The sequence below is a fragment of the Monocercomonoides exilis genome (assembly GCF_001643675.1).
Source record: "Monocercomonoides exilis strain PA203 chromosome Unknown scaffold12-1864167, whole genome shotgun sequence".
NCBI lineage: Eukaryota > Preaxostyla > Oxymonadida > Polymastigidae > Monocercomonoides > Monocercomonoides exilis.
The window spans coordinates 18460-39601 of NW_027150557.1; the positions used below are offsets into that span (position 1 = coordinate 18460).

At 39.4% G+C, this 21142-nt stretch overlaps 5 protein-coding genes across 5 annotated transcripts; 1 reads left to right on the forward strand and 4 right to left on the reverse strand.

Annotated features, from left to right (window-relative positions):
- Positions 1-775: 775 nt before the first annotated feature.
- MONOS_6211 (putative TAP Cterminal subfamily protein) lies at positions 776-3991 on the reverse strand (the record flags this gene model as incomplete). The annotated part of the gene is made up of 8 exons (XM_067876427.1): positions 776-1275; positions 1339-2565; positions 2721-2899; positions 2962-3454; positions 3509-3595; positions 3658-3757; positions 3837-3899; positions 3969-3991. The coding sequence occupies 8 exons, from the start codon at positions 3989-3991 to the stop codon at positions 1111-1113; spliced, it is 2337 nt and encodes a 778-aa protein (XP_067731019.1). The 3' UTR covers positions 776-1110.
- Positions 3992-4031: 40 nt separating this feature from the next.
- On the reverse strand, positions 4032-5918 carry MONOS_6210 (putative nucleolar complex protein 4). The gene is made up of 3 exons (XM_067876426.1): positions 4843-5918; positions 4598-4714; positions 4032-4501 (listed from the first exon to the last, which is right to left on the reverse strand). The coding sequence occupies exons 1-3, from the start codon at positions 5896-5898 to the stop codon at positions 4088-4090; spliced, it is 1587 nt and encodes a 528-aa protein (XP_067731020.1). The 5' UTR covers positions 5899-5918; the 3' UTR covers positions 4032-4087.
- Position 5919: 1 nt separating this feature from the next.
- On the reverse strand, positions 5920-9375 carry MONOS_6209 (putative DEAD-box ATP-dependent RNA helicase; the record flags this gene model as incomplete). Its single annotated transcript, XM_067876424.1, has 7 exons — positions 5920-7722; positions 7852-8695; positions 8753-8868; positions 8936-8990; positions 9060-9120; positions 9176-9317; positions 9373-9375. 7 exons carry the CDS (start codon positions 9373-9375, stop codon positions 6037-6039), a joined length of 2907 nt encoding a protein of 968 aa, XP_067731021.1. The 3' UTR covers positions 5920-6036.
- Positions 9376-9719: 344 nt separating this feature from the next.
- MONOS_6208 (putative antiviral helicase) lies at positions 9720-18056 on the forward strand (the record flags this gene model as incomplete). Its single annotated transcript, XM_067876423.1, has 5 exons — positions 9720-9731; positions 9780-10022; positions 10067-10217; positions 10269-17113; positions 17270-18056. The coding sequence occupies 5 exons, from the start codon at positions 9720-9722 to the stop codon at positions 17915-17917; spliced, it is 7899 nt and encodes a 2632-aa protein (XP_067731022.1). The 3' UTR covers positions 17918-18056.
- MONOS_6207 (actin-related protein 6) lies at positions 17929-20481 on the reverse strand. Its single transcript, XM_067876422.1, has 5 exons — positions 20331-20481; positions 18871-20269; positions 18566-18701; positions 18400-18462; positions 17929-18287 (listed from the first exon to the last, which is right to left on the reverse strand). The coding sequence occupies exons 1-5, from the start codon at positions 20448-20450 to the stop codon at positions 18053-18055; spliced, it is 1953 nt and encodes a 650-aa protein (XP_067731023.1). The 5' UTR covers positions 20451-20481; the 3' UTR covers positions 17929-18052.
- Between the last annotated feature and the right edge of the window lie 661 nt (positions 20482-21142).

A 21142-nucleotide genomic window follows, 5' to 3' on the forward strand; every position in this document is an offset into this window, starting at 1 on the left:
ATTTTCAAGGCATTTCTCATCTAAGCAGATCGAAAATTTTCTGTTTCGTTTTGACTGTTTCTGATTCGTAATTAAGCTTTGGCAGTTAGAAGTGGCAATGTTCTTCTGTGCTTTTGTCATTGTCATTATCTAATAAGTTCTGTCACTCCACTTCATATGCATGATTGTTTTGTTAATAATAACATTTATCCTGCCATGTTTGTAGAATATTTGAAGCAGAGAGCTGACATTGAATATTGGTTGCTCTTTGATGCCTTCAAAGATAACCTCTTTAATCCTTTATCATCTACCAAAGAAATCTCATCATTTCAATCTCACTTTTTCATGTTCTTCAACATGCCATTCAGCTCTCAGCTCCACAATAATTCTTGAACTTTATTCATTCACATTGAACGCCTTATCTCTCGAAATTGTGATCTCTTTTAACAATTTCTTGTTCTCATTCAAGAAATGTTACTCGTTCACATAACTTAGCAAAGAATCGTTTTTTAAATATGAAAAGCTTCTTTTAATGCTTTTACTTCGCTTTTCTCCTCCTTCTCTTCCTTCTCTTCCTTCTCTTCCTTCTCTTCCTTCTCTTCCTTCTCTTCCTTTTTCCTCCTCGTTTAGTTCTCACAAGCACTTATCAACAACTGAATGCTATTGCATCAAAAGTGTTTGAAGACATAACACAGACCACTGCTGAAGAGTATGAGAAGCATGTAGAAAGAGAAGAGAAGGAGAGAAAGAATGATGAGGAAAAGGAAAAAACAGTTTCTTTCTTTTCTTCTTCTTCTTTTCTTTTGTTTTTTCTCATCAAAAATTATCATCTCATTTTTTGAAGACAATTTATCAAATAAATTGATTAACTAGTTTTATCAAATAAAAATTTATAAAATGTGCAGAAGTGTTCTCAATTAATTGTTATGTGAAGCCAATAATTTTTTTGCTGTGAAGAAACTCCTTGCAATAGAAAAGAAAATTGAAATTTCTTTTTTAAAATTTGAGAAAAATGTTGGACAAAATGAATACTTCATTGAAAATTCGATGAACATTAAAAAATTTGAATTACTATTCTTGATGAAATTAGTTTGATAAGTGAAATGAATTCCGAGAATTTTATAAGATGGACTATGAATTTGCAAACATATCTGAAGTCAATTTTCCTTCTTCCTTCATTTTTTTGAAAAGTTCTGCCGCCTTTGCAATATCCCAGCCAACTGCAGAAAGACAATTCCAAGCAGACTGAGCAGTAAAATTTGTACTCTGCATCACTTGCTGCATCATATTTGTTTGCTGCTAAAAAGCAAATCAAAAAGAAATGATAATAAGAAACTTTGTCAATAAAAAATGACAAACATCTGACAATGAATTAAATGCAGGATTCGAAGGTGGAAGTGGATTTGAGGATGAAGGCTGAGATGCAAATAAAGACGAAGAAGAAGCATTTTGAAAAGAAGCACCTGATAAATTAGAAAAAGGAAAATTACTAGAAAATGATGGAGAAGGTGAGCAAGGAGGAACACTTGATTGAAGTGAAGAATCTGATTTTCCATAAACAGAAGTGGTTGTGCTTGGCTGCATTTGTGAACCAAAATGTAATGGTGAGGTTGACATTAGAGAACTATCAGATATTTGTTCTGATGCTTGTTGGATGCTTGATTTTCTCTTTGCATTCAGCAGGTCTTTTTCGGAATGTTTCAAAGAAGAAGAGAATAAAAATGGATAAACATGAAAGTGATCAGATAATATTCTGAATTGAAGTGTGCTTTCTGGCAAAGTCGAAGAAGGCAACGAAGGTGCAAACGCAGTTGAAGATAAATTTGAACTTGATTCAGCATTGCTTGATGAAGTTGAAGAAAATGCTGGATTTTGCAGAAGACATAAAGTGCGTACGAATCCTCGTGAAGTGCCATGTCTAATTTCTCTGAACCGTCCCGTGGTTGTCACAACGAATATGTTCTCAAATGAAGTGAATGAAGAAGGAGCAGCAGAAGCGACAGACGGAGAAACAGGGAGCATCGTCTTGACAACATCAATTGAAAAGACGACGGTGTCTGACAGGAAAAGCGAGCCTAAAAACGCAACAATTGCGGATCTGCCAACTTTCAACAATGAAATGCGAGAAGAAAGATTGTCTGTCATCAGAAGATTCCGACTGGACTGAATTAGATTCGAATGAAATTCATCCGTCGGAGGCACAACGTTGTAAATGGGAGAGCAGTAAAATGAGAGTGTTGTCGGTGCTGCTGTGATGAGAGGAGTAGCGATTGAAGTGCTTGGCACAGAGCTCGAAGAGGGGAATGATGATGTTGATGAATCAGAGGAGAAAACAGGAGAAGTAGAAATCGGTGGAATTGTGGAAGCAGAAATGGAAGAAGAAGAAGAAGCCAAAAATGGCATCTCAAGACTGTTTGTTGTGAGCGAAAATGTTGATTCGTCAGTGTAGAAATCAAAGAGTCGTCCTCTATTTCCATCAAAAGAAGCGAAAAAACGCTGGAGAAACGATGAAATGTTGATGGAAGATAAATCAGAAGGAAAAAATGTTGCTCGTGGAAATGGAAGCGAACGAGATTGAGTTTTTTGCTGTTATGTCATCGTTGAGGCAACAAAACGCCAATAAAACGGTTAAGTGCAGTAATTATCAAATATGTATACAAGATGTAATATTACAGTAAAAAAATAAGGAAGGAAAGAAAAAAAGAGAGATTATTCGAAAATTCAACAAATGTTAAAGATACCATTGAAAAAGAATACGAGGGCAGTTTGATTGAGTCCAGTGTTGTTAAACTCGGAAAGTATCCTTTGACGGATGATCTATACAAAATCTCATTTCCAAAACTTGAGCAAAACGGATTTCCTCTTAAAATAAGTGTGCTTAATGCACATTCCTTCAGATTTTCTAGTTCTTTTACAGACTCTGAAATAAAGAAAAAATCAAAATAATAATTAAGAAGTATTACGAGCCAAATAGAAGAATACCTAAAAGATTATCTTCAAGCGAAAGCGAAGTCAGAGAAGGAGTAATTTTGTGGAGGGAATGAAAAAGACTTAGTGATGTCAAAGCATTATCTGAAAGATCTATAAAAGAAACTTGATGACAGGTTACTCTGATTGCAGACAAGAGAAGAGCAACAGAAGGAGCAGATGAAAAATCAACATATCCTGCTGCGCCAGTTTCTTCTCCATATTCATCAGCAGCAGCTCGCATCATTGAAGCAGCAATGACAGACGACTCCTCAATCCCTTTTGCAACTTGTGACAGATTTAACGAATTGTTCCTGGCATCAAATCTACTCTTCACCAATCCTATCATCTTTTGAGCTGCGGAAGAAGTCAGGTCAATAAAAGTTGTATCTTGTCGCACTCGTAAAAGTAGTTCATCTCCCATGATAATTCCATTGAGTTTCATTAATGCTTTAACTTCATCTAGAGTTGCAACTGTAAAAAAAGCCTGCGTTTCAGTTTTTCGAAACTAACGAAAAGGAAAAATTAACAAGCACAAATCATTAAATAAACATAGCAATACATCAATAGGATTTATGTTTGAATGACAATTCATCTTTATAAACTGAACAAGGGCGGAAGCTGACATATCACTTCTAAATCCATCAACCTGAAAAGAAATAAAATGATGTAAATTAACATCTTTACGAAACTTAAATTTTATTTTCATACGATAATTCTTGTTAACCTACGCTGCTCTTTTCTTGAAGTTTTCTCATTTTTCTGAGTTTTAGTTAACTTCGCATTTCCCAGCGGATTGAATTTATTGTTGCTAAATAATAATAGAATTGATAGAGAAAACCATTGTGAAACGTTTTTTATTATAATATCAATATATAAAAAAAGCAGACAATTTAATTCTTGAAGAATCAATATCATCTTCATCTTCCGTCCATTTTCCTCTCTTTCCTTTCCTATAAATATTAATTCAAAAATATACATTATTATCCCTGCAAAAATTAAGAATTAATAATTTGTTAGACCTTTTTGAGGTTTTACGGCTCATTCTAAAATTTCTTTCCCTTTTATACAAATAATGGTTGGAATTTTTTATTTTTTTCTTGTTTTGCTTTTTTGAAATGAAATGTTATTCGAAGTGTTTTTAATCAGTGAAGTCAAATGAAGATAAAGGATTATGCCATAATGTCACAAGTGAATGTGAAGAAGTTGTATTGGATATATCAGGTGATGTGGACTGTTGATCATCATAATCATCGCTGCTTTCCGCTTCACTAGAAAATTCATCGTCTAATGAATCACCAGATTGTGCGAGTTTCTTTTTATCAACTTTCTTCTTATCGTCTTGAATAATTAAGGAGTTTGGTGCAGTTTTGCCAAATTCCTTTTGAGTGCATTCTTCCATTTTTTCTGATTTCTCAATTTCTGTTTGCGTCCATCGACGCATATGCGGAATATATGCATCAAGCTGCGGAGGCCTTTCAAATAAAGACGGTGCTTCAAAATGCTCAACTGGTGTTTCTTTTGAAATATTAGTTGAAGAAGCAACGATAACAGCCTAAAGCATCAATAATTTTTGAGAAAATTATTTAAAGTCAAAAAAAAAATTATATTAATATAAATTGTGAAGAAAATGTATTTATTATATTCAAACCTCCTTTGCATTTATCGTTAAGAATGAAGATACATCCCAAAGAGATAAATCGGTCGTAAATGTTGTAAAAGTCTGTGCTAAGCGAGCGACATCTACATTCCAATGAGAACATAATGTCTATTCACATGAAAAGATCGATGCAATAGAATAATTTAAGCATATTTCGTAATTTTTATTTAAAAAAAATTTAAAGAAAAAAAAAATATTTGATTTTTAGAAAACTGCAAATTTTTAATACAACAAACCGAAACTTCCCAAAGAGATGTGTTTTCTGCATTTGTCTTCATTGGATCCTTTTCTGTCATATCCATAATAGCGGATGCCCTCTTCATTCTTTTCGTCTTGTCGTCTCCAGATGAAGATTCGCTTGCTTTTTGGTTAAATTTTCCAATGCCAATCATTTTTCTTAATGGAGGGTGGCGAACCAACACATTATGAATAACTGCTAAACATCCGCAGCAAACAACAGAAGGAGCTGTAAGAGCTAAATTACCAATTCGACGTGCAAAACTCGCTGCTATAGACGATGGAAGAAGAGGTGAAGACAAAAACATATCCAATTGACGAAGTAGCCTCTGGGCATAGCTCGTATGAAGAATAAAAGGAGTTTCAAGCAATGAATAAAGAAGTTGATAGAACTCTGGATATTCTGCCCCGTGGTTTATCATCAAATACGACATTCCTCCCAGAGCAAGTAATGCATTCAATCCGCCCAACAAAGTGCATCTTTTCAAAAAATCAAAGAAAAGAAGCGGAGATTTAACGGTAGGCAATATAAATGTTTCCATGGAAAGCAATGTTTGTCTTAAGACATCTGGTGGAAGATCGCACTGTGTTAATGAAGTCCATCCTTTCGTGAAAAGCGAAACAAATTCAGAACGCCGCTTAATCAAAGTTTTTTGAGATTTATCATCTGAAGCAACCAAATAAAAGCAGTTAACATTAATTTCCTTTGGTATTCTAAGCTGTAAAAGTAACAAAAGGGCTGTTCTAAGTGTATTTTCTCGAGAAGCACCGGTTGTTTTCTTTTTTGTGGCTGCTGAAGAAAATTGCCCAGAAGCCAAAGATGAAAGTTTCTGTGCCAATACAAGATATGAATAATAAGTTATATCTTGATATGATGAATACTTAGCAAATTGCTTTAAATCAGAAACAGAAAATGATCCTTCATCAAGAATTTCATTGAGAAGCTCATTCAAAAGACTAAGTGCCCGATCTAAATCTCCGCGTTGAGAAATATCCCGTATATTTTCAAATGATAATTGAAAATTAGATGTCGAAACAGTCCCTGGCGAGCTCATTTTTGAAATAAATAATGAATGTTGGTTACAAAAGATCATATTTGATCATTTTAAAAAAAATAAATATAATCTTTTTAGAAAAAAAAAATAAAAACGAGAAGTAATATAGGCGTGAATTGGAACGTGAAGTGCTTTCTTTCAGTCTAAAATCCTTGCAGAACCAATTGCTAATCCCTCTTTTTCAAGAGTCATTTCCAGCTTGGTTAGATCGTAAGGAATCTTCTGCTTGCTTTCTGAAAGTTTCTTTTTAAGGGGCGCAACTAATTCAGCGTCTTCTTCTGGTGAAATGAAAGTGAAAGCACGACCTTTGCGACCAGCACGACCTGTTCTTCCGATTCTGTGCACATACTCGTTGATATCCTTTGGAGCATCGTAGTTAATCACTGCTGTCACGCCATGCACATCAATACCACGAGCAGCCACATCTGTCGCTATCAGCACATCCTTTCGTCGCTGCTTGAAATCGTCCATTGCCCATTCTCTTTCAGACTGATTCTTTCCTCCATGAATCGTCGCACATCTCAGTCGGTGAGTCACAGCATGGATGTGGTCAGCCAGCACATCGCAGTTCGCACGCTGGTTCATGAAAATGATGATTGGCGGTGACAAATCAGCCAGCAGGGAATCAAGGCGCTCTCTCTTCTCCTTCTCTGTCGTCAGCACATACACCTCCTGTGCAATGTTATCTGCCACGTCTCCTGCTTCTCCGATGGTGACAGTTAGCGAAGTGTTCATATGTTCTCTCGCAATCCGCTCGATTTCTGGTTCCATCGTCGCAGAGAACATGAAAGTCTGCCGAAAGAGAGGAAGCGACGAATGCTTCGGATGAGACTGTCTCAAACTTCGTCGAAGAACCTTTACGATTGATGAAGATGTTGCACTGTCGCCATCTTTTGTATTTTCGTCTGATGAATCGTGATCGAGTTCATCGTCATCATCTTCGCTTTCTTCATCGTTCAGTGAAACTGAAGAACTTGAAGATGCTTGCGATGAAGAAGACTGCTTTTGGTTCTTTTTCACCTGCCCCCTTCGCCATACATCAGACGATTCCTTGATTGTTCTCTCGCTCTGAGCAGGTATTGCTGCGAAAATGGTGTTGATGTCTTCTTCGAATCCCTGATCCACCATAAGATCTGCCTCATCCAGCACAACGAATGAGCAGCGGGTCAAGACAAGATACCGAGCGTCCAGAAGATCTTTGATTCTTCCTGTTGTTCCCACAAGCACATCCACACCTCTGCTCAGCACGTGCCGCTGCTCCTCCAGCTCTTGTCCTCCCACCACCGCCATGTACTTCAGCCCTCGAACGTATCTTCCCAGCAGCCCGAGTGATTCGTCTGTTTGCTGCACCAACTCTTTCGTCGGTGCCAAAATCAGCGCATACGGCCCAAGCGACGGATCGTGCTTGGCTGCTCGGGGAAGCATGCCGACAAGAGCCAGAAGAGGCAAGAGAAACGCAGCTGTTTTTCCTGAGCCTGTCTTTGCCAAGCCAATCAGATCGCGCCGTGCAAGCCCAATTGGAATGCAGCACATCTGAATTGGTGTGGGCTTCTGATAGTTGGCTTCGGTGACAGCCTTCAAAAGCGATGAAGGAAGGTTGCTCTCGCTCCAACTGCGCATTGGTCTGACAGGCGCAAATCCTTTCACAGAAATCTGATAATCTTCACAGAAAATCCTCCAGTCTCTGTCTGTCATTTCCTCCAGTGATTTTTCTCGCCAGCTTCGCACATCAACACCGCGTCCATATTGCGCCTCGCTTTGTTCTTTCTGTCGCTGCCTTATTAGCAAGGCAGCTTGCAACTGCTCTGCCAATGCTTCTTTTTCCTTAAAAAATGAATAAATGTCATCCAGTTCAAGATGCAAACGAAGAAATGATCACAAAAAAATATATTTATAATTCAAATAATTTTGATGAGTCGAAACAGAAAAAGAAACATGGTCAATCATCCATACCTCGTCATTCAATGCATCCTCATCCATTCCCTCAGCATGTTCATCTGATAAATTCCTTTTAGACGATATGTCTGTCTCAGGTGTTGTGTCTGTTGGTTCGCTTATTTTCATTCTTTTTGTCACCTCGTTTTCATCAACATCCACTTCATCCTTTTCGTCTGCTTCCATTCTTTCTCTTCTGCTTTCTCTTTCTCTTTGTTTTGTGTCGTCGCGCTCTGTTCTTCCCTTTCCTTTTCTTGCTCTTGAATCGCTCTCATCACTTCGTGAACTGCTTCTTTCATTTCTTCTTTTAAAATGTCTGTCTGACTCACTTTCACTGCTGCTTTCACTTCGATGTCTATCCTTTCTCCTTCTGCTTTTTTCATCTCTCCTTTTATGTCTTCCATCATCTCTATCTCTTCTTCTCTCTTTCTCTCGATCTCTTTCTCTTTCTCTATCTCTATCTCTATCCCTATCCCTATCTCTATCTCTTTCTCTTTCTCTTTCTCTATTTCTTTCTCTATCTCGTTCTCGTTCTCGTTCTCTATCCCTATCACGTTCTTTTTCTGGATCTTTACTTTTTTCTTTTAATTCTTCTCTTCCTTTTTTTTGCTTTGAAAGATCAGCATCAATTGTATTTTCATCTGCTTTTTCCTTAGAATCTCTTCTGATCTCAGTTTCTTTTTTGCTTCCTTTCGCTTCTTCCATCTTCGGGAAAGTATTAATTGTTTGTTCTCCCATCAATCGTTTTTGCAATAATGTGTCGTAAAAGGAATATTGCTCCGATTGTCTTTGTTCAGTTCTATCAATTCCTCCTTTCATTCCTCTACCAAAAAGAACTGCCGGCTCAAATCGTTCTTTAAATCTAAAAAGAAACAAAATAATTCAACAAATGTAACATTTGTAATGTTGAAAATCATACAGTTCATTTGTTTCTGTTGAAGTATCATCTGTTTCCCTCCAATCAAAAAGTAGTTTATAACGATCAGATGGTTTTACGTATCTTGATTTCTGTTTATCAAGCTGAAGATAATGCCTCTATGTATTATATCAAATAATGAAATGGGTTTGTATTTTTTTTTTAATTATTCGAAAAAATACAAACACGTATGGCATCAAATTCATTCAATGGCTCTTCAGGTTCTTCTGAATCTGGAACTCTTTTGCAAATTCAAAAATTCAAAATAGTAAAGTAGTTAAAATCGGATATTAGAAAAATTATTGCACACTTAAAAGAGGAAGATGATTTTTCTTCTTTTGCAGTATTGCGCTTTTCAGTATCTTCCTTAGCTAATTTTTTTACAAATAAAAATATCAAACACATCTTATAAAATAAAATAATAACGTTTAGATATCGGCTGTTCGAGCCAAGCTTTGTGAGAATCCTCCAATTGCTTTTGAAGTTTTTGTCGTTCTTTTTGTTCCTCCTCGGCACGTAATTTGGCTAATCGTTCTCGTTCTGCTTTGGGAATAAAACGCACTTGAGACTATTTACAAAAGTCAAATAAAATATTTATCATATATCAAAATCTTAGCACAAACCATTGAATCGAATTTATTAAGGGAAATGAAATAAACACAGAATTATTGTGAACAAATCATTTACAAGATTTTCCTTAAGTTGATTTGGGAGATTCGAGTTATCATTTCAAATATTAATAAATAATTACCAAGAAAATTTTAAGATGATTATTAAAGTCAAAAACAAACTCAATAATATTCTTGTATATATAGAAAAAATAAACTTTCATCATTTAAAATTGAAAGCACTTTTGAAACAAATGTTCAAGAAATCTTATTTCAGGCGAAAACAATTCGTGAATAAATAAAAAATCAATTGGTTTGGATCACCTCGTTTTATTTTTATTGATTTTTGTTAATTTTTTAAAATGTCAACTGAAGTTTGTGTTTTGTAAATTCTTTTTATTTTTTATTTGACAAACGTTTAGCAATTATTTTATCCAGATTCTCATGAATCAATAGATAATGCAATGTTTCAATCATTGTTCAATCTTGATGCATCGATAGAATCAATATGCGAGCATACAATGACGTCAGATGAATGCTCATTTGGAATGGATCATCACTTTTTAAAAACTGAAGGAGAACACTTGGATAATGATTTTCTCTTTCCAATACTTTCTGATCCGGAAGAACTTTCATTATCAAAAGCTTTTCCTCGTGAAATGCTTGTATGCTATTCACATTATAATTATTTATAAAATATTTATTACAGGAGCAAACAGTTCAAGCTGTCCAATCTTCAATTACCCAGAAGCACAAAGTGTTAACAAACCAGAGAGTCTTATCAACTTCTAGTAATTCTGAATATGGAGGAACAAGGATAGCAGAAGGCGAACATATGTTCATGCCCCGATTTTCTCTTGGTTTGTTTTTAAAAATTTTGGAAATTTTAACACCATTAATTGTCTGTATAGTTAATTCATCTGTTCCTGATAAGGATATTGTTGCATTGATTGATTACATTCAAAAAGGCGACTCAACACCTTTCGAGCAAGCAATTCAAAAATCTTCTGCTACAAAAAGACGATCTGTTTCTCCATCTCCTCAAGTAGAATATCAAGAAAATGAAAAACGTATTGAAAAGCAAGTACCTTCTATTCTCATAGACTCATCTCCTTCGAGCAATCAGCAAAGCATATCCGATTCCGAGAATATGCAATCTGTGGAAGAGCTAACTGAGCAACGAAAAGATGATTCTGCACAACAGAATGACGAAATTCGACCACCCTCACCGGAATTTATGCCACTTCCTCTCAAACTCATACCTCCAAAAACGACGAAAAAGACAACTGAAAATGATGCAAAACAAGAAACAGAAAATGTTAGCAAATTCGAACATCAAAAAGTTAATTTAGCAGTGAAGGCTGATTTTCCTTCTCTCCAACAATCATCTCGGAAGATGTCTCGTTCGCCTCCGCCTCGCAAGCAATCGCGATCTCCTCCGCCGCAGGCACAGGAGATGACTCAGTCACCGCAAGAGAAACAGCAAGCATCACTTTCCCCTCGTCGCACATCCACTTCACCTCCGCCTCTTCCTTCAGAAAAACTGAAACAAAAAGGAGCTGTCTCGTTGAATGATGTTGTCTTTTCCTCGAAGAAGCCGTCATCTTCCAGCTCTTTTCGATACATTCCACAAAACAAAGCAAAAAAGCAGGAAAATTCAGATAAGCAGCCGCTGTCTCCGCTTGTTATGATGCCTCTTCCGCTGAATTCTCCTGATTCAGCCGCATCATCCATGTCATCTAAATCAATGGCTGCAGAAGAGAAGAAACCGAAACGGAACACTTGGAAAAAAGAACGAACCGGAAAGCAGACTGAAAAAGGCGCTGACTTCAAAAATCTGAATTCGACTGCCTCTGAATCCTCACCAAATGATAATGAACGCTCAATGAACTCACTTCTGCCAGATCCAACCTCTTCTGCTGCCTCAGCTGCACATGTCTCTCAGCCAAGCACGTCCACACTGGCATTGTCACAACATGCTGCTTTCCCTCCTCCACCTTCAATTATTGCCAGGCAAACATCAAAGGCCTCTTCACCTTCTAATTCCACTAGCAGTCCAAATACTCCACAAGCACAGTCTTCTGATTATCTATTGCCAACTCCATCTACAACTTCATCATCATCTCCTTCTTCTTCGCATTCTTCTTCTCCTTCTTCTTCTTCGTCTACGTCTTCGTCTTCAGCTAAAGTCCATTTGCCGGTGTCGTATCTGTTTCGTCCTTATCTGCCGATGCGTGGGCTGATTTCCTCAAACGATGAATCGACATCTCAGTCAGGAAAAGAAGACAAAAACAGCCCAAACGAGGCGAAGCTGCTGGATGAGCTGTTTGGAGCAGATGTGTTGGAGCAAAAGAAGAAGCAGGAGAGGCAGAAGGCCAGCCAGCTGATGGGAGAAGAAGACGCCGAATTTGACGAACTCGACGAAAAGGATGTTCCGAACGATGTGCAGCAGAAGGAGCAGCAGAGGTGCCTCTATTTGACACATCGCGTGTGGCTGACGGCAGCTGAAAAGAAGAGGCTGAAAAAGAAGATGGACAACTTCGAAAAAACGGAGCTGCGGAAAAACACGAAAAAGTCGAAAACCCACCACAAAGACACAGAAAGTGCTGGGATGTTCAAATTGGCTCCGTTTCTGCTTGACAACAGAAGAGGCAGCATCGGCACGGTAGACAGAAAATACCTTGTCAAACGAGAGAAAACGCTCGTTTCGATGGCGGCTGAAGATAAGCTGGTGTCTCTTCCGGCTGTTCTGCAGAATCCAGCGCTGTTCAGCTGCAACGACGATGCTGTTGGAGTGAAAGGAGTTGGGAAGGAGATTGAGTTGGCACAGCAGACAGCAGCAGCGCTTTCAAAGAAAGCAAACACTTATTCAAAAAAGGGAAAGCAAGACTGCAAAAGCGATGGATTCGAATTGAGCGAAGATGAATCAGAAAATGTGGGAATGAAACTGTTGGATATGCTTGTGAAGAAAGCAGCTGATAAACCAGATGACAAACAAACACCTCAAAAAGTGCAGTCAAAATCAAATAAGCCGAAAAAGCAACAGTCGGAAGGAGAACAAGAGGGAAAAGAAGAAGACAACGATGAGTCATCCACAACATCATCTTCAGAGGAGACAGATGAGTTGAGCAAAGATGCAGAAGATGAAGACAACCAAAACGAACTGAGCCAAAATGATGAAGAATTATACAATGCGAAGGAAGAGAGCGAGCTGACGACAGCAGAAATTTACAGCCGCTTCTATCGAGGACTGTTTGGGACAGAAGAAAAGAGAGACAGACATTTTGAGGAGCAGAGAGAAAGGAAGCTGAGAGAAGAGATGGCACAAACACTGGCAAAGGAAAGGAGCAGGAACGGCTTTGGAAAGAAGAGCAAGGGCGATCAATCTTCATTGAACCAGCCATTACAAAAACCAGCCAAAAAAGAGAGATTGCCGAAGAAGCCAAAGAACAAGACACAATATTCGCAAGATGGCGCCATTGTGCTTGTAAATACGGAAGAGACGAATGAAAACGAGGAGAAAGACGAAAAGGAAGAAAAGGAAGAAAATGAATTACAACAAAAGGAAGAAGAGCAGATAAAAAAGGAAAAAGAAGAAGAAGCAAAAGAAAATGTTATAAAACTTACTCCTTCAAAAGATCTGAATAACGAAGAAGAAGAAGAAGAGAGGAAGAAGAAAGCAAAAGAGAAGCAAGCACTCAAAGAAAAGAAGGAAGCCTTGAAAAAGAAGAAAGAAGAAGAAGAAGCAAAGCAAAAGCAGTCAATTGAAGTCAAAACAGACAAACTTCTTTCTGATTGCGCCTCTTCTGCAATGTCATCTGCTGAGCATCCAGTTGGCGTGTCTGATGAAGACCTTCTCTTCCTTTCTGATTCACTTGCGACTTCTCTCTCTCTCGTTCCTCCGCACCCCATCGACGCAATTACTCAGCCAAACTTGTCTCAAGTCAAGGCAGACAGCCAGCAACAGATGGCACTTCAGCCATTTAATGACATACACAATAAGACGAAAGATCCCGAGGACTGGATCAAAATGATGCTGTTTGATGATTCTGCTTCAGGTGGAAACATTTCTCTTGGATTGCCTCAGCCATCCCCTCTCACAGACAACCATTTCCTTTCTCCATTCACACACAGCGGCGCACTCATTCCTTTCTCTCTCCATCCTGTTCTTTCGACGCTCCTCTCTTCTTCTGCCACGGCTTCTCTCTCTGCTGCGCCTGGCGACATCTCAAATTCTGTTTTGCAGTACGCTTTTCTGGATGAGACGGAGACTCAAAACACGTTTGCCCAGCAGCTGCCTCATCCAGCCATTGTCTTTCCCTTTCAGCTCGACCCGTTTCAGCAGCGTGCCATTTTGCACATCGAAAGAGGAGATGCCTTTGTGTTTGTGGATGCACACACATCAGCTGGGAAGTCGGTTGTGGCTGAATATGCCATTGCTGTCTCTCTGAAGAACAAGACGCGTGCTATCTACACGTCCCCCATCAAAACGCTGTCCAATCAGAAGTTCCGCGACCTTCGTCAGACGTTTGGCAACGACGAAGTGGGCATTTTGACAGGCGATGTTTGTATCAACCCCAAAGCCAACATTCTGGTGATGACAACGGAGATTCTGCGTACAATGCTGTATTCAGGCTCAGAGACACTGACAGATGCCGAGTGGATTATCTTTGATGAGGTGCACTACATCAACGACTTTGAGCGTGGTGTCGTGTGGGAAGAGTGTATCATTATGCTTCCTCCCTCTGTTAAAGCTGTGTTCCTCTCAGCAACTGTGCCAAATGCCATGGAGTTTGCTGAGTGGGTTGGAAGAACAAAGAAAAAGCCTGTTGCTGTTATCCGAACGGACTTCAGGCCTGTTCCTCTCACTCATTTTGCTTATCCTGGAAGCGGAGACAAGCTGTATTTGGTGATGGACCAGAACAAAAGATTCTTCGGCGCAAACTTCCAGACAGCTGTTGCACAGGCATCGAAGAATGGAGGAGGCGGAGGCGGAGGTGGTGGTGGAGGCAGAGGAGGAGGAAGAGGTTCTTCTGCTTCTCCTGCCTTTTCATCACCCTATTCGCCTGCAAACAAAGGAGGCGGGAGGGATTCTCCTTCATCTTCTCAAAGTAAATCGAATAGAAAAGGTGGAAATTCCAGTAAATTCTTTTCAAAATTTGCGAATGCTTCCCAACAAAACTTTCAGCTAAAACGTGAATGGAAGCCGTTGGTTGAACTTCTGCACAAAAACAACCTTCTTCCTGCGATTGCATTTGTGTTTTCCAAACAGGGCTGCACAGATTCAGGAATGGCACTGATGAGCGAGATGGATCTAACGACCCCGAAGGAGAAGGAGCTGATTGAGTATTCATACAAGACGAATGTGCTAGACGGGATGACAGATGCAGAGAAGGAGATCGAACAGGTGGTGATGATGGAGGAGTTTCTCAAGAGAGGCATCGGGGTGCATCATGCTGGTATCCTTCCTGTCGTGAAGGAGTGTGTGGAGCTCCTCTTTGCTTCTGGGCACGTGAAGATCCTGTTTGCAACAGAGACACTCGCAATGGGCGTTAACCTCCCAGCACGCTGTGTGATCTTCCGTTCGGTGAAGAAGTTTGATTCGAAGCAGATGAGGTATCTGCGCCCAGGAGAGTACACGCAGATGTCTGGAAGAGCAGGGAGAAGAGGAATCGACAAGGTTGGCACAGTCATCATCAACATGTTTAAAGACTCGTCGATGGATCAGCAGTCGATGGAGGAGATTATGAAAGGCGCAGCAACACGTCTTCAGTCAAAGTTCCATCTCTCATTCAGAATGGCACTGAATGCGATGCGGTCGAGCTCAGCCACTTTTGAAGAAGGAGAACTTGAGAAGGAAGAGGAAGAGGATCGAAAGCAGAAAGAAATGAGACGAATGATGCGATTAGAAGCAAAGCGAGAAGAAAGAAGATTGCTTAAGGCAAAAAGAGAGGAAGCACGGGAACTGGAAAGAAAGAAAAAGGAGGAAGAAGCAAAGAGCAAAGAGGACAAACACACAAATGAAGATAAGGACGAAAAGGAAGACGATGAAAAAACAAAAGATGACAAAGAAGAAGAATTGTCTGATGATGACATAGACACAGAAAACATATCTGAAGAGCTGTCGCAAGATGAAGACGAGGAGGCGCAGAAGTACAAGCATATTGCAAAAATCATCAAGAAATCGTTTGTGGAGTTCCATTCAAACGAAGCACGGCCATTTCTCGAAGAGAAGCTGAACGGAATGAAGCAAAAACTTCGTTCGCTGCCATTTCCTGTTTGCTCGTCATCACCAGAAGAAGAGACAGCCATGTCTGCGTATGGTTCTCGTTCTTCTACTTTTTCGTACAAACCTAAAAAGAAGCCACAGAAGCAGCAGCTCCAACAGCCGCCTGAAGATCTGTGCACACTCACTTCCAGCTCTGTTTTTGAGTCTTCTCATATTTTCCATCAGCTTTCGTTGCTTCTCGATTTCCTGTTCAACATGCGCATTGTCTCTTCGATGCTCGTTTCTCTTTCTGTTTCTCGTTCGCTTGCTGAATCTGCTGGAGTCGCATTGCGAATTGGGCGAATGGTGTTTATTTCAACAGAAGAGTGTCCATTCTGCATAGGCGTGCTCGTTGAGTCGAGTCTGAAGCAGATCAGACAGCGTCTCCAAGCAAACAAAGCAAGAAAAGCTTTCGAAAAGATTACAAATCAAATGAATAAACAGGAAGCAGGCGCAGCCACATCGACTCCTTCCTATTTGTCTTTGCAATCATATTCAACGACGACTTCATCCATTGCGCTACCGTCGTTTTCTCAAACCCATTCGCCTTCTTCTTACTTTTCACTTGGATCACCTTCTGGTGCAAGTGCCTGCTACAGAGACATCACAGCTGCTGATCTCGATGAGAACGAGGAGCGTATTGCTGTTCTTGCGTTGATTCCTCCGCCTTCCTTTGCTTTCACTCCGCTTGGGTGTGGTGGAGAAGTGAATGAGACAGTCTATTTGGGCGGAGACGAGGAGAGAGAAGGCATCAATGGCTGTTCGGATGAGCTCTCCTTTTCAGACACAAGAACGTGGCAGAGGGCACTGCTGTTCATTTATCCACGCCACATCGTTTCATTTTCTGAGGAGCTGTTGCAGATAAACATGAAGCTCACTCCACCATCATCTCGCCATCCGCTGTCTATTCCTATTCTGTCTGCCAATCCAACGTCGCTTCTTTCAGATTGGATGGATCCGACTCCTGTCACATTCCCGAAGTCCTTCTCTTCGCCAAATTCTTCTTCAGTTCCGTCGGCATCTGTTGCCTCTCGAACACTCGTTGCATCTCCAGCGTCTGTCATTCTGGACTCTCTCTGCGACTATTGCAACGGGCATCAGCCATTCTGCAGCAAGAGGGTGTTTCCTCAGCTTACAGTTCGTATTCTCTCTGATCCAGACAGATGCGTCGTGAGAAGCCTTAGCAATGGACTGACTTTCTGCTCAGCTGCACGAAGTGCCTCACAGGCGTTTATTCGGATGGAGATGGAGCAATTTGACGAGTCGAAGTGGGTTGGGGATAAAGTGTGCTCTCAGACGGGAGTGCACTACAGACAGGCAATTGACATTCTGAAGGGAATCGACAGAATGGAGCAGTATCAGAGAGAAAGAGATAAAAGCGACAGTGTTTTGCTGGAAGAACTGCATCAGCTGATTATCATACTTCAGAGAGGAAAGTACATCACATCTGAAGGCATCTTAACTCTAAAGGGACGTGCTGCTTGCGAAGTATGCAACACTTCTAAAGAAAGATGATTTACAAGAAATATATTTTTTTGTTTTTATGATTATTCTATTTCATTCAATCCATTTTATAATTCTGCTTTTTCTTATTTGTATTTTATTATTATTATTATTGTTATTGTTATTTTCCTTACTGTTTAGGCTGATGTTGGTGATTGTGTGTTGCTGTCTGAAGTAATCTTTGCCAACTTCTTTGCTGGCCTCACTGCGGCAGATGCAATGTCAGCACTCTCAGCTTTTGTGTGCTCCGAAAAGGGATTTTGGAAGGGAACGAGTTTGCGTTCTTCTTCTGCTTCTGCTTCCGATGGCCAGAGCGGCGACTGGCTGGGCGAGCGGCTGTCTTGGCTGACGCAGCGGCTGGAGACAGCGTCGTACAACTGGGCGCGTCTGAAGCTGAACGAACCAGTCAACTACGACCTCAGCATCCCGCCTGACCCGCAGCTCGTACAGCAGTATCTCTACACGCCCGCAGACGAGTTTTCGCCTCCCGCGCTGAACACAGCTCTGATGGGAGTCGTCCTCAAATGGGCAGAAGGAAGCGAGTTCAGCGAGGCCTGCCAGTACTCGACGTCTGGAAACATGGCTGACCAGCCCATCATGGAAGGGGCGGTGCTGCGCTGCATCCTGCGCACAATCAGCGTGGCTGACTCAGTCAAGCGCTGTGCTCGTGTGCTGGGTGATGCACGACTCATGCAGCTGATGGACGACGGTGTCAAAGCTGTTCATAGAGGAATCGTCAGCGCAGGATCTCTGTATCTGAAGGATGTACAAACAAAACAGAAACCGTAAAATTGCTATGAAATGATTTTTTTCTTTTACTAAAAAGATAAAAATGAAGTGAATTTTAAATTAAATCATAAAATTACTTTTTCTATTTGAATGTTTAATACATTCTTTTCTCAATAAATACAGAATAAAGCTTTTCTAATTTTGCTTCTGATTTTTTGCTCTTGAAGTGCCAGTTTTAGGTGAAATGGAGCAAGTTGGGAAAGAATACTTTGGAAGGCGTGGTGTGTAAATTGAAGAGGAAGCAGATGATGGAAACGAAGATTGCTCCTGCGAGGAAAGATAATCTTCTTTGCTGAGAGACCATTTGGTCGTAAAATCTTGCTGATAGAGAGAGAACAAGACACCTCCATTCCAGCAGCACATTTCAGGACTGAATAAGAATACAAAATAATATGCAAGCAAAGAAAAAAATAGTATGAAATATTTGAGTGTGCACAACATATTAAAAAAGAATAAGAAATGTTTTTGAAATGTTTTCATACTTTTCTGTTTGAATGACTCTCAAATTATCTGAGTCTGGAAGTTCAGGCCTCAGCTCTTGGTATCTGATTCAGAATTTGTAATTTGAAAGGGTAAAAAATTTCAAAATGAGAAAAAGAAAAACAGTTTGAAAATGAAAATTAAATAGGAAACGTTAAAGTTGCACACAATCTTTCAGCAAGACCTTTCAATTTACTGCAGCCGCCAACGATGAAAATGTTCTGAGAAAACAATCCGCGTAAGTTGCGAGGAAGCAATGAAAGAGAATCCAACACAGCTTTCGAGATTCCGCCAGAAGGAATGCCTGTCATATAAGAACACATTGAATGATCATCAAACAAATGTGAAAAATTGAAAGAATCAAAAAAATAAATATATATTTTAATATATAAATCATTTCTGTTCTTTTAAAATTTTTATAGTTTCTGCTCTTTGAAAATAAACAAATTTAATAGTTGTTGCATTCACCAAACCCACATCTGTTGGATTGAACAGCACTTCTGGAATGGTTATGCGATGAACATCTATTGGGATCACTCTTTCTGGTTCAACAGAAGAAGAAGCAGAAGATGAAGAAGATGGAAGTGTTTGTGATGTATCAGAATCAGAAGATGATTGGCTGACAGTTTGGTGTGTTGGCTGTGACATTTCTGTAAGAAGTTCTTTCTGAGTGGATTGTGATTGAATGTCTACATCTGTTTTTCCTGTTGAGCCAGATGATTGAAGTTCGCGGGTTTGAATGATTTTTTTTGACTTCTGCATTTTTTTGCCCCTGTGAACTGATCCATTATGCTGAATTATCCTTCTCTTTTTTTTGGTGTTCGCTCCATCGTCTTCGTCTGTAAGATCATTTAAATCTGATTCGTCATCGTCATTTTCTTCGTTTTCATCGAGTTGAAAATCTTCATCGTCTTCGTCATCGTCATCGTCATCATCTTCCTCATCAATATCTTTGATCATCTCCATCCCACTCTTGCGTAATTTATTGCTTTTCTCGTCTTCGCCTTGCCTTCTCTCTTTCATCAGCTCTTTCCATTTCTTCACAAATGCTGGCTCTCTCACAAATCCTTCAAAAGAAGTGACAAAGTCTGGTACAACATACTCCAGAGCCAGCCATTCTTCATCGCAATCCACTTTCTCTAGTACATTCTCTCCACATTTTGTTTGCATCAGCTTGTTTTGCATCAACATTTTCAATGACTCCTTTCTAAGTTTTTCCCTTTCAACGGCTTCTTCGATTCGGGCAACTGCGGATTTCATCGCAACGGCTTCAACGCTGCAACAACAATCGGTTTGATCTTTGATCTGTTCTGTTTTCTCTACTGTCTCCTTTTCTCCTTTTATCTTTTGCCTTTCTTTTTCATAATACACAAAACATGTTTGCTCTTTCATGTGATTCATGAGAAGAAATTCTTCAGACACATCCCAAGAACGGAAGCAGACAATCCCCTTCAAAATGTTTGTTAGGTGCTTTCCTCCAACAGCAACAGTTTTCATGGCGTCTTCAACTGGAAGCGTACGATAAAGTGGAGTAATTCTCGTACTACTATGCCCAACATCAATAATAATAGCACATTCAGGAAAAGATTGCAGAAACTCTTCCTCAGGTGCAGTCTCTTTCAAAGGTTTCCCATCCCACATCTCGTTCATAACCCCCCAAAGTGCCAAAAATGCTTCGGGTGCTAAACATAAAGAAGGGAAACCAAATTCTTCAAAAATAACCTGATAAATCATTTGCCTCAATGTCTGTGGAATTATGAGTGGGCTAGACAAGATTAATGGCGTTTTTTGAATTTTTTCCTTTGTCAATCCAAAATATGAAAATGAGTTTGCCCAAATATCCATTTGCACCTTCCAATCGACAACATATCCCTATTGTATATTTAGCGTGAATTATTGAGAAAATTTTCTTCATGATAAAAATATAGCAAACTTTTTCAAATCCAGATTGGACTGTCAATCTTCCCATGTTGTAATGAGAAATGTCATCTCCATAAATATACGATCGTTTATCTCCCGCTTTTGTTCGTAACGATGCTCTGAGGTTTAGCATCGTTGTCGGTGCAAGAGAAAGATCTGAAAATCCACATTTCAATCGAAACGAACCGTTGTCTATAACGAACGGCCGTCTATATATTTATAAATACATTATTTTAAAGACATAAGAGAACAAAATGAAATAATGAATTGAAGTAATCTCCGAAATAATCGAAATTCAAACTTCATTATTACGATCTTCCCCACATATTAAATTGACTCTTTTTTCTTTTTGTTAAAAAGGAAAAAATTATAATTGATTTCATGGTTCAAGTTTTTAAACAATAAATTTATAAAAGGGTGAATTTACAGTAAAGAATTTTGACTTCCCTGAAAAGCAGAAAAAAATACTGCAAATAAAAAAATATTCGACCTTTATGAGGGTTGTAATAAAAATAATAACTGTGCTATGGCATTAATAAAATAAAATCCTCCTATCTCAGGGATTGATCTCTCAGAAAGATTCAAAGAAAAGAAGTTGAGAAATGCGTTACAGCCAAGATTGAGACTTAGATTTGTGTTGCTGCTTCACCTGCAGAAGTTCCAGAAGATGCGCTTCCTCCATTCTTTCTACGTGCACAGTATCCAATAATTGCGAGAACGGCGATGATAAACACAATAACCATCAAGATAATAAAGATAACGTTTCCAGCGTCTGCCTGAAATGATATAAAGAAAATAACGCGATGACAAGTTGTAGCATCATCA

Bases quoted from the DNA above. Each gene is read 5' to 3' on its own strand.
- MONOS_6210 (XM_067876426.1), bottom strand. From the start codon at position 5,898: ATGAGCTCGCCAGGGACTGTTTCGACATCTAATTTTCAATTATCATTT. The intron at 4,715-4,842 runs GTTTGTTGTATT...TCATGTGAATAG, and splicing joins CATCTCTTTGGGAAGTTTCG to ACATTATGTTCTCATTGGAA. The intron at 4,502-4,597 runs GTTTGAATATAA...TTGATGCTTTAG, and splicing joins TAACGATAAATGCAAAGGAG to GCTGTTATCGTTGCTTCTTC.
- MONOS_6207 (XM_067876422.1), bottom strand. From the start codon at position 20,450: ATGCTAAACCTCAGAGCATCGTTACGAACAAAAGCGGGAGATAAACGA. The intron at 18,463-18,565 runs GTGTGCAACTTT...ATTCTGAATCAG, and splicing joins AAAGGTCTTGCTGAAAGATT to ATACCAAGAGCTGAGGCCTG. The intron at 18,288-18,399 runs GTATGAAAACAT...ATTCTTATTCAG, and splicing joins AGAGTCATTCAAACAGAAAA to TCCTGAAATGTGCTGCTGGA.